Genomic DNA, 12,978 nt, shown 5'->3' with positions numbered 1-12,978 from the left:
GATTATTTTATGTAGAACTATGTACAGTGTTTGTGCACCTAGCAACAGGTAAAAACATCGTTCCAGCTGGTAAATTCACTAACACAATCAGAACAATGTTTGCTTATTCATTTCCTCCAAAATACTTGGAAAGAAACTTGTGCCAACCACCATACTTACCATAAAATATTGTGATTCATATTTTTGTGGCACTCCTGAAGCTATTTCCATGATCTTCAGTCAAGGAAACCAGGTATATGATGGGAACCCATTACTAAACATGGCGCTAAGGACTACAGAGCTTTAATTTAGTCACCTTATTTCAGGAGTGGACAAACAGCCTCAGGCAGTCCACAAACCCTTTTTTTTCAGACTGCGACTGCTCAATGCTGGCAGCGCAGTTTCTTGATCATTAGAGATAGGAAATGCGTGAAAACTTCCAAGCAGAAAGAACTATATTGTGGCATAACACAGATGAATGTTAGATATTCATAATACTTTGGAGGGGAGAGGGGAAGAGGTTCATTCACAATGCAAAGGTATTCCCTTTTTATGCATAAATGTCAAAAGCAATCCAAACAGATTTGTTTGCTTTCATTATAAGGATTAAGAAAAGCTAATAAAGGTTAGTGTTTCACCTGGACAACAGGTTCATTTAGCCAAAGTCGAATGAGAGTTGCTAGGGTATAGTACAAGAGTAGCAGTAAGATGGGGTTGGTATGGTGATACCACTTCAAATTTTGGTTGGTTATGAGTTTCCAAGTGCTTGAGCAGTTGGTCTGAATAACTGGAGTGATACCAAACAACCTGTTAAAATTGTATATAAAAAACAGGGCATTACATAAACATAACATTTCATCTAAGCCATCCTTCTACAATATTTTGCATTCAATATGGGCTTCAACTCCCAGAATTCCCAACCATCTTAATAAGCTACATTCATTGTTTTCACCATAGAAAACTGAAAGTTGCTACAAAATTTACTAATTTTTTTCAGTTTGTCCTATTTTCAAAATTCAGATTACTAAAAGCATAGAATTCACATAGGTAACTGATTCTGCTTTCAAATTCTTCATAAATATTAAGAATCATTGCAGCAAAATAACATATGTAGCAAAAACTGCAGGATTAAGTAGTGATATTTTCCTGTGCTTGAAAGCCCAGCAGGAAAAAAAAATGTTTTAATATCTTGGTAAAAACTGAAGAAAGAACAAGCCAATTTGGCTTCCGGTGGGAATGGTGGACTGAGTGGCTGTGCCCGCTGTTTTGGCAGGCGGAGTGGACAGCGTGGCAGCTTTTTTTTTTTTGTCTAGGCAGGCTTTTCTGAAGCCCAGCAACGTCTACAGATTAAGGAAAATACTTGGAATCATCCCATCTGTCCTCTGGAATGGAGGCTTGCAGCCAGGAGATCGCAAACTGTGTTTTGTGCTTGATTGGTAACAGCACATGGGAGGCAGGGACGTCACCATTTCCAAGCGGCGCTTTAGCCTTAAAGGGACATTAAGACCTGCTACCCCATTTATAAATCACCATTTTTATTTTTTTTTAAGTATATCTACCCCAAGAGAGGCTTTCTACAGTGAGGAGAAGCTGGTTCTCTTGGTGCTTAATGTTATTTTTGGGATTACTTTTTAAACTTTTTCTTAATTTTTGTATTTGGTTTTCCTTCAAAAGGAAATTTCAAAGATTGAGTAAACAATTGTATTCCTGTTATTATTTTTATATTAAATTTGAAGATATTAGCATTTTCCTACATGTTGAATGGGCTGATTTGAACCTTCAGCTTTCTGTCTTCACTTTCCCTTGAGAACAGTCAGCTATTTACTTGCACATTTTGTAAACAACTTTCAAATGCTCTCATATCTTTGACTTTTGCTGATTAAGTTCCTAGGGGGTGCCATAATCTACGGTGTGAGACATGGAGGATTTCAAACAGATCCTTTCTGAACTTCACCAGGACTTCAAACAGATATCTTCTGACTTTTATCAAACCTTTATGCAAGATACCCAGGACATTGTGGAAAATATGAGAGCTGAAATGTGCCATCAGGTTGGGTATTTGGTGGATAAAATTGAGGAATTTAAGAGAAAGAAAGGTTTCTTTTAAGACTGAGATTGGGATTTCTGTCAAAATGGTGGATAAAGTTTGGATAATGGAGTAGGAGAAATCTAGGAGAGAGAGTGATCTGCAAGCCATAAATAGGGTCGATCTCCTGGTGGAATGCCATTAAAAGACCCTGGAATTTTTGCGAGGGGCAGCTGGGCTGCTTGATTTTCTTAAGAACAAAGCTCTGTGCATATCTTGGGAATATGTAACTGCTCTGGTTTAGTTTGAAGTGGGATAAGGGTTGAAGAATGTTTATTTGGTTTGCCTTAAGGATTTGACTGATGTTATTTGCCTTCAATGATTTGCATTTACTGTTTTGAATTGGTGTCATGAGTAAGGATGGCGAGCAGGGGGCTCCCATCCAGACTGTCAAGCGCATGCGTAGCACTGAGGAATTGGTCAGCCATTCAAAGAGACACAGATCGGGACCGCCTTAACCTTTGGGGTTTATATGTCTGGGTTTTCCCACGCTTCTTCAGTTTGTTAGGATTCCTGTTATGTACTAGCAATAAACATTAGAGACCAGTTCCTTGTCTCAGCGTGTTTCCTGGCTGTTAGGACAATTGGCTTTGTTTTTTAGTTTGTTAAGATTTGGGGTTTATTAAGACTGGGATTATTAAAACTGTCATACCATTAAGTATAATCGCTGACAACTTATGAGCCTTTCAATTTGATTTTTATTATAGTAGACATAAATGTGTAGAATAGTGGTAGGAAGGGAATAATTAAATATGATTTATCTTTTGGAGGGGAGAAAGATGTTTAGGAAGTTTATATGAATTTTTTTTTCTTCATTTTAATATAAGGGGGAGGAGTAACTGTATTTAGTGATTTTTATTACGTGTTAAAGGGGAATGATTTATAGAAATAATGTGGTGTTTTGGATTAATATAGAGTAAGAGATTGATTATGGAAATTTTGTTAAAAATCGGAAGCCACATTTTTCTGTAAATTAAATTTTTTTTCTTCTCTTGTGTTTCTGCACTTTTAAAGTTTTTTTGGGTAGTTTTTTGTTTTCATTGTACTTTTTATTCTTTCTTTGAAACTTAATAAAATTTACTATTAAAAAAAAAAAGAACAAGCCAATATAACATCAAAGCTCTCTGACCTGATTGCTATAACCAAGGACCTGCCCTACATTCTCTCTCAGCTTGATGCTGGAATACACTGAGAGCCTCTAAAGCAAATGTGTAACTACAAGAAGTTTATACAGGAAGTAGGAGATTTCCAGATATCTTGGGAGTTATTTCATGCTTCTAAAGTATAGCATAATGTCAGTCATAAACACTTTAAATTAGCAAATACATGCTTATAAGAAATACAAAGCCAGTATGGTATAGTGGTTAAGGTGCTGGGCTAGAAACCAGGAGACTGAGAGTTCTAGTCCCGCCTTAGGCATGAAAGCCGGCTGGGTGACCTTTGGCCAGTCCAACTCACCTCACAGAGTTATTCTTGTGGGGAAAATAGGAGGAGGAAGGAGTATTAGGTATGTTCGCAGCCTTGAGTTATTTATAAAAATAATAAAGGCAGGATAAAAATTAAGTAAATAAATAAATACAAATGTGAGGGGCTATAATATACTCATGGGTTTCTGAAGCCTGCAGAAACAACAAGATGAAAAATTCTCTATATAAAATGGGGATTTGCAGAATCTGATTAGAGAAAGTGCCTGAGCAAAGACTGTATACTGGTTGGGTGCATACCTTCTTGGTATTTTAACTGCTGCATTACACTGCTTGCTCATACCTGAGTGGGTGATCCACTAGAACTCCCAGATCCTTCTCATACTCACTATAGCCAAGCTAGGTGTCTCCAATTGTGCACCTATGCATTTGATTATTCCTATCAACATGCATAAAAATACCAAGATGATAGTATGCAAGTCCAATGCAGTTTTGACCTGCATTAACAGAAGCATTTCATACAGATACAGTATGGGAGATAACAGTTCCTCCTGTATTCTATGCTGGTTGGACCACAGTTCAAGTACTGCATCCAGTTCTGGAACAGATTTAGAGGAGAGCTACCAGGATTACAAGGCACTGGAAATTGAGCCTTATGAGAATGATGGAAAAAGCTGGGCATGTTTTCTTTGCAAAAAAGAAGACAAAGGTGAGATAAGACAGCAATTTACAAACATTTAAAAAGTTAAGATGGAAAAGGAAGCAGACGTGTTCTCTGTTCAAACTGAGAGCAGGACCAACAGATTGACATTAAAAAGAAGAATACCCAGTCTAGATATTAGAAGGAATTTCTTGATAGTAAGAATTGTTAAACAAGGGAAGAGTCTACCAAGAAAAGGCTGGAGGTTTTCACATAAAGGCTTGAATGGCCACCTGTTGGGGATAGTTTTCACTGAGGCAGGGGTGAACTGGATGGCCTCTATGGTCACGCAATTTATATGTTCTATGATTCTAGGAGGTATATATAGGCCTTTTTTAAGTTATGGATGCCAAAAAGAATGTTATGACTTTTTAAAATAACATTATACAAACTGTACTGTAAATGTAGCAGGTGGCTGTAATGTTCCTCTGTAAATTTATTTTCCCAGCAAGTTTAGTAAATTTATATAATCATATCTCTATGTATATGCACTTTGACCTGCTTTTCCTGACACATTCGCAACCTGTGAACTTGATACAAATACAAGATACTGAAGCAGCATTAAGGCCCACGATGATGTCAGGGTAGAAATATTGCTGCTTTCCAAAAACAGGAAAATAACTTTTATTCTTCTGCTATGCAGAATAGTTGACCACGAAAATAACCACCATCACACACACACACACACACACACACAAAAGTATTTATTACCTACACTCTTCCTTGACGCACTTCCCCTCCTAACATTTTTCCTCCCTTGTTTGAAAGGAAGAGCTGTATATCTAGTTGCTGCTCCTAGCCCAGAAATTCTTCATTAAAAAAAAAAGCACTTTTATTTCAAGCAGCTGGGTTCAATATCTAGGTTCTGAAGTCATGTAAACACTTATATTTGGATACCATGGATGAAAATTCACATATAGGCAGTCATACTTTAGATACTCGCACATATTTATTCCCAAATGAGACATATTTCTTATAGATTTATCTTGGTACATATAAACATACAAGATAAATTCAAAGTATACATAAACTACAGAAAGCTTAATCATATCAAATTGCCTACAATGTGTAGATAATGTTACACAATGATCAAACTCTTATCATTGCTTCTGTCCATAAAAGCTGGAGTTCACACACAGAATAATTAAGCACTGAATTTCCTATATACCAAGTAAACTATACTTACATATTTACCTCCCAAAGTGTTACAATTAAGCCATGTAAATAATATACTTGTAATAAACATATAATATATACATAAGGGCTGGATTATTACTGCTACCACTATAACATCATGGGGGGGCAGTATTCTTAAATTCTTATACACATTTTTTCTACTGAGTTCTGGCTACCATTATTGACCAAATCAAAATGTTTCTAGCATTTATTTAATAATTTCTGTCAACAAGCCAATGACTCCAATCTTCTGCAATCTATTGCTACTTCTCCCAATCTTTTGGCCCACTCATTTAATCTCCCACCACATTCCCAGAAACATATACCTTGACTTAATGGACTTTGTCCATTATTTTAAGGAAATATGTTGACCATTCCATCTATTAATTGGACTCTATATGTTAATCATGTAATGCTGTTAAATTAGAGTAATTAATCCATAGTAAACTGTACAAGGCATAGCAGGGTTGCAGTATCTAGCTGACTTTGGCTGATCTCAAAAAAGCTAAGGGGTGACAGACATCATTCTTCAATGGGAGAACACCAAGGAAGAGCTGAAACTTAGGACGTTTAAAAAAAAATCTTAGAAGACAATGATAAATCACTTCCAAACAATTCTGACATGACTCCGATGTCACTCATTCTTTTTCTTTAAATGATTTATTATTTTGGTTACGTTAAATAAAACTTTAGAACATTTCTGAAAGCATAGATCTAATTCAAAGCCTTTGACTGACTGTAAAATAACATCTACTTCTTAAGACTTCCATTGTAACCAAGAGGAACACACTGTTCTAGAAGATGGCTTTCCTTCAGGATTGTTTGTAATCAGTTCTGAACAACCAAACCAATTAAGAACACAACAGACTTATTCCATGAATCAGACAAGAAATACTGAAATATTTCCATAATCCTGGTACATGTTAAGAACACCAGATCCCATCAAATCCAAGCAGATGTGACATACAACTTTATAATCTAATAGTCCAAACCACAAATAAATCAAGCAAAAAAGCAGCACATTGTTGGGGTCTTATTTCAGCTTCTTCCAAAAAGTTTCATTTCACTTTAATGAGATTGGACCAGAGGGAACTGATCACGGTTCACAACCAATGTGCTGAATCTTAATCCCAATTACACTGTGTTTTTAGAGCAAAATTTATTTACACGCAATGAAATAGAGGATTCTGAAGCATAAATAAATGCAGTACACAACAGATAAATTGTATACCGTTACAAATCTTGTACATTTACACAATTTGAGTAACAAGATACCACATTCTAGTTAAATCTCATCTTGTGGAATAATCTTTTCGTTTATCTTGGCATAATGTTCTCTTAACACTGCAAGCAACATCCAGGAATGTCCAGAAAAGTAAGATGCTTTTTGGAGGCTCACCAGAACATCTATTTGATGCTGGGAGGGTGGGGGCTTGAGTGAGGGCTCTATTTTCTCGGACAATATTGTGCTGGAAATTGGCTGAATGATTGGTTTGCAGAAGGAATTCCTTAGAGATCTGATTATTTATGGTTGCTTCTGGCTTCTATGCATGCCTGGTTTTGCCAACCGCATGGTTTATATCCAAAACTTTAAGATCAGTAGTGATGGTTAAGAGATTTTTTTTAAAAAAAAGAAATATATTTTATTTACAGCAAGGGTTTGTATTTTAAAATGATATACTTGATGTTCTGTCTGGTTTTCAGTTTCATTTTTCCAATCTAGAGGCAAAGGAAAGGATCAAACAGAAGCCATGCCAGTTGTTTTGTGGGAGATTGTGAGGACAATAAAACTGCAACCTCTGCCCTGCCCAACTGAGATCCAGATCTAGGGCTAGTTAGCAGAATGGAAGGAAGGATTAATAGAGGGTCAGTTCCAGCTGACAGCATTGCATGGCATTTAAGCAAGAGAGCTGGGAGAGAACCGAACTTCATGCCCACCTCCTGATCTGAGCAAGCTTTTACAAACCTATTGTGTTCTTAGGTTTTTTAAAGGTGATTTTTTTTAGTACCCTTCTCTGATAACATTTGTTTGTCCCAATGTGTTACTCTCTTTAATTTGTATTATGGATTAAGACAATAATTGGCTTGGCATTGGCTCAAATTGCAAGAGAAGGTACAGTATATGATTTTTGGAATTATTTATTTATTTGTTTGTTTGTCAAATTTGTCATCGCCCATCTCCTCTGAGCGGAGGAACTCTGGGCGGTTTACAATATAAAACAATAAATACACAATAAAATTTCAATATAAAACACATTATAAAACAATTTCGCAGATCTACTAAATATAATAAAATCCAGATGGCTATGGTCTCATTCAGTTGTTGTATAGGAGGGGCACCTCAAGGTACTAGCCAGCCCGAAGTATGACTATTCTCCTCCCTGCCCCAAGCCTGGTGGCAGAGCCAGGTCTTCAACTTCCTCCGGAAGGCTAGGAGTGATGGGGCTAATCTCACCTCCAGGGGCAAGATGTTCCAGAGGGCGGGTGCTACTGCAGAGAAGGCCCACCTCCTGGACCCCACCAGATGGAATTCTCTTATCCACGGGGTCTGTAGCATGCCCTCTCTGCACGATCGAGTGGGACAGGCTGATGAAACAGGGAAGAGGCGGTCCCTTAGGTAACCCGGTCCCATGCCATGTAGGGCTTTATAGGTGATAACCAACACCTTGAATTGGACCCGGAAGCAAACTGGTATCCAATGCAGCTCGAGTAGCAGAGGTGTTATGTGCACCCTTCTAGAGGCGCCAAAAATAGCCCATGCAGCCGCATTCTGAACCAGCTGAAGCTTCCAGATACTTTTCAAGGGTAGCCCCATGTAGAGCGCATTGCAGTAGTCTATATGGGAGATAACAAGGGCATGAGTGACTGTTCGAAGGGCCTCCCGATCCAGGAAAGGGCATAACTGTTGTACAACACGAAGCTGTGCAAAGGCCCTTCTGGCCACGGCTGCCACCTGCTCTTCGAGCAGGAGTCGTGAGTCCATGAGGACCCCCAAGTTACACACTGGGTCTGTCTGGGGCAGTGCAACCCCATCCAGAACCAAAGATGACAAAGTCCCGGATATGGAAGGGCTCTTCACCCACAGCCACTCTGTCTTACCAGGGTTCAGCTGAAGCCTGTTGTTCCCCATCCAGGCCCCTACAGCCCCCAGGCACCTGGAAAGGGCAGCTATGGCATCACTTACCTCACCTGGGATGGAGATATACAATTGAGTATCATCAGCATACTGATGATACCTCATCCCATGGTGACAGATGATCTCACCCAGTGGTTTCATGTAGATGTTGAATAGGAGAGGAGAGAGAACTGAACCCTGTGGCACCCCACAAAGGAGGGGTCAAGGGTTGGATCTCTCACTCCCTATCACCACCGATTGGAACCGGCCCTGGAGGAAGGAGGTGAACCAGCGTAGAACCACGCCACCCATCCCCAACTCCCTGAGCTGACCCAAAAGGATACCATGGTCGATGGTATCAAAAGCCGCAGAGAGGTCAAGAAGAGCAAGGATGGATGCATTACCCCCATCCTGCTCCCGCCAGAGATTATCCATAAGTGCAACCAATGCCGTTTCCATCCCATATCCGGGCCTGAAACCTGACTGAAAGGGGTCTAGATAATCTATTTCCTCCAGAACCCTCTGGAGCTGTAATGCCACCACTTTCTCAACCACTTTCCCCAAAAAGGGGACGTGGGAGACTGGACAGAAATTATCCAGTATAGTAGGGTCCAGCGATGGTTTATTGAGGAGAGGGTGTACCAGTGCCTCCTTAAAGGCAGTTGGAAACACCCCCTCCCTCAAGGATGTATTGACCATCGCCTGGACCCAGCCACATGTCACCTTCCGGGCAGCTTTCACCAGCCAGGAGGGACATGGGTCTAGATGACAAGTGGTGGCATTTACTGTCTGGAGGATCCTGTCCACTTCCTTGGGTCCAACAGGATCAAACTGTTCTCAGATAACATGGTAAGTACGATCCCTGGGTATTTCCACAGACCATGCCTCATGCTTGGAATCTAACGTAGAACGGATCCGAGCGATTTTGTCTTGCAGATGCTCCAAAAACTCCTCTACATGGCCCTGTAGGTGGGTCACTGTGCCCACCTTCCCCAACAGAGATTGCGTGATTTTAAACAGGGCCGTTGGGTGGCATTCTGCAGATGCAATTAGCTTCTACTGAGTCTTCTCCACTGCTGCCTTAGGGAGTGGTGTTCTCCTCTCTTAGATGTTAATTTTCCACCTTGGTGGAAATGGCATGAACACAGAAAAAGGCAATTCTATTTTCTTAAACATTAAAGAGTGGGCTTATAAAAACAAATTGCTCTGAGATTAGTTTTTCAACCTGACATTCTATATTTTTGTAATGCAAAAGTAACAGATGGGGACATAGAAAAATTAAGCAGATATAGTTCCTGCTACAACAGAAAGGAAGATTATTGTATTTTCAGTTAACTATTTGCCTCAACTTTTTGGGGTAATGGCGCATGCCTCCCAGATGAGAGGTACGATAATGCATAAGGGAGTACCTCATTGCTTATTGAAGAAAGGGGAACTAAGCACAGGCGTATCCTTCTCTTGTGGCAGGATCAGCGCAGGTTCAAGGGGCAGCAAATTAAATTGATAATTTTCCATTCATTAAGATAAATGAAAACTCTTCAGAAGTTTCCTTCTAAAGGCTAGAGAGAATGGAAATAGGATCCTATTTGCAATTTCTATGCCTCATCCCTGCAAAACTGCAAGATCTAGGTCTGTACCCAAATCATGGGGACAGGCACTCTTTGATACATTCACAATATTTGAAATCCTCAGGAAATAAAATGGAAGGAAAAGCCATTGGCCCTTAACCAAAGGAATTTCCATAAAAATGTATAGAAGGAAGAACGTCCCTTTACCTCAAGGTAACAGGGATCCTTAATCAAGTGTGGGGAGAACTGATTTATGCTAGAACTGTTCCTCATTAAAGACTTGTTACAGCTAAAGTTATTCTTCCTTAAATCTCAAAACATGTATCTTTTCACTGAAATATATAAACCAAAAAATCTATTTATTGCATTCATGGATGGATGGATCTTGGCAAATCCCTCTGAACCTTATTTTGTTATTAAAGTTACAAAAAGACATCACACCCAGAAATTCCTTGGGAAAGAACATAATGTTGATATGGGCACATATAAGATTTAATGTGTGTGTGTGTGTGTGTATGTACAGTATATGTATATGTACAGTATATGTATATGTATATAAAAACCCAGGACAAAAATAATCTGCTGTGAATGAACTTCATTTTGCTAGAAAAATTGAATTTAATATAGAATATATAATTTTGAGCACAATTTCTAGGTGCTGGTGAGTGGCTAATCATGATTATTTTCTGTTTTGTTATTTAAACATTGCTGAAATGCCTCCTCTTTCTCTCTCTCTCTCTCTCTCTCACACACACACACACACACACACACACAGGATTACATGCACTTGAACCAGATACAAGATGGCCTAGCAATATTATTATTGTTCCAAACTACTGATTTATTCTAAATGTTGTGTTTAGATTAATAAAAAGCATTATGATTTCTTTAAAAAAATATCCTATTTCAAAGGATTTTAAAACACTTCCTGAAAGAACAGAACATTAGGAATAATGAGTATCTGCTGCTTCCTAGCATCAGCACAAATTCTCCAAGTTTAAAAGTTACATTTTTGCTCTTTAAAATAATGAAATAAAAATGACTGTTTAACAATGATTTCCTTAAAAATCATCTTTTATCTTCCCCCCCCCCCCCCCTGGTCTGGCCTGTAGATGGCAGAAGAAAGTTTGCATCTTCACACACATTCATTCACAGAAGAAGGCAGGTAGCATTGCTATACAGAATGGAGTAACTACACTAATTATTCAAAACTTTTGTCAGGTAGCTATAAACATGTAAAGCCAAGAGCCAGGAATAATTATGATATGTCCACATGACATCTCTCTGTGAAACCAGTTTCTATTGGAGGCTCAACCTGTAACAGTTTCCTTTCTTATCCTACCCGAAACAAAACAGTAACAGGTTTTAAGAATGTCTTTTTTTTTCCAAGCCCAATATTAAAAGATTTAGACAATATGAAGAGAAACCACAATTTCTTTTTCTAAAACAAATCTATATATTATAGTACATTTACAAGATTGATTCCTATATAAAAAATCAAGCAAATATGCTAATCGAAGTAAATAAAAATGTCATCCATCTAAATATAACTAGTTTCATATGTATTACTTTCTCTGGACCTTACTGTGAGAGATCTTGCATTCCAATAGACATCTTTCTTTTCAACTCCCTAGTCTTTATCTCCACATTTGAAATTCACTGTATTGTTTTATTCTGTGAACCACCATTAATTTTTTTTGCATCCTGAAATTTCAATTTTTTTAAACTGATGTCAAATTGCCCCCGAAATTGCCACCCTTTCACCTATGGAATGAATCAACCGCGTATCAATCCTACAGAAATTCCATAAGTTCTACAGCCAATATTATTTATATATTTCAAACCTATTATTTTGCCATTTGAACCATCTGTGTTTTTTCTTAAATAACATACCTCTTTGCTCCCCAAATCAACATGTATCTTATAACATTTTTATTCTACACCATAACATGTATTTTACATTTCTCTGAATATATCCCATCTTTATCTTCTATTATCTGCTCTAGAACTAAGCAGTTCTATTTTGTCATAATCCCATTTATTTCAAAAATGCTGATAAAACTTCTTACCTGGCATAAAAGTCACCAGGTGGAATGATTTCCTGAAAAAACTGTAACTGGTACAGATAAAGTCCAATTAAATGGCCTCCACTGAATATTGCCATTAACACACAAAGGCAGCTGAAGATCAGAGGATCAAATGCTCGACAACAAGACCACCATGTGCACAAGCCCAAGAATAAAAAGAAATATACAGCTGAAGTCAGGGAAGGCAACATCATTCCTATAAAAAATGAATGAAATGTAAATGTTATGTACTCATTATATATGGACTAAGCATGATGTTTAGAAGTATTGCATCAGAAATTATTAATCATGATAGCATTTTAATATCCTGTATTGCACAGAGTTGAACTTGTTTATGGACCAACCTGAGTGGCTTGATACAATTCTCAGCACATAAAATATTATCAAAATATACTTCGAGAAAAAATGCATCAGAAAGTGTGTACTTCAAAAGAGAGTATTTTCTAGAATACACATTTAGATGTAAAAATGTGTTTTTTTTAAATGTAATTCATAAATATGTAACTGGACATGATACATTTGTATATGTACGCATTCAAAAACAACTCAGATCAGAAATAAATTTATTCATCTACAAGTAATGAACTCTTTTGAATAATTTGCATGATCAGTTATAACACAATGCATAGAATTTCTAAGTAATCCAGCCCAAATATAATCTATCTGTTGCTGGGGAACAGAAATGGAAAGGCGCTATTGCAAAGCATATTGCATAGCACCTGCCTCTATCCAAAGGCAGAATATTAGATGCAGTGTGAAAAAAATATTGGCCTAAAATATTATTTGGATAGGTCTAACACAGCTATTCTTATATAAATCTGTTCTTATGATAATACAATTACT

The 12,978-nt window shown here is 37.8% G+C and overlaps 1 protein-coding gene across 1 annotated transcript in view; it reads right to left on the bottom strand.

Moving 5' to 3' along the window:
- The window catches only part of PIEZO2 (piezo type mechanosensitive ion channel component 2), a 224,439-nt gene that overhangs the window by 75,691 nt on the left and 135,770 nt on the right, over positions 1 to 12,978 (bottom strand). The window contains exons 7-8 of the mRNA XM_063299098.1: positions 12,118 to 12,331; positions 618 to 786 (exon numbers count right to left, since the gene is read on the bottom strand). Coding sequence (XP_063155168.1) covers positions 618 to 786; positions 12,118 to 12,331 — 383 coding nt within the window. The remainder of the gene's footprint in view (positions 1 to 617; positions 787 to 12,117; positions 12,332 to 12,978) is intronic.

This window comes from Candoia aspera, chromosome 3 (assembly GCF_035149785.1).
Source record: "Candoia aspera isolate rCanAsp1 chromosome 3, rCanAsp1.hap2, whole genome shotgun sequence".
Classification (NCBI taxonomy): Eukaryota; Metazoa; Chordata; class Lepidosauria; order Squamata; family Boidae; genus Candoia; species Candoia aspera.
Note: the sequence above shows the minus strand (reverse complement) of the source record. Positions and strands in the feature narration are given on the sequence as shown.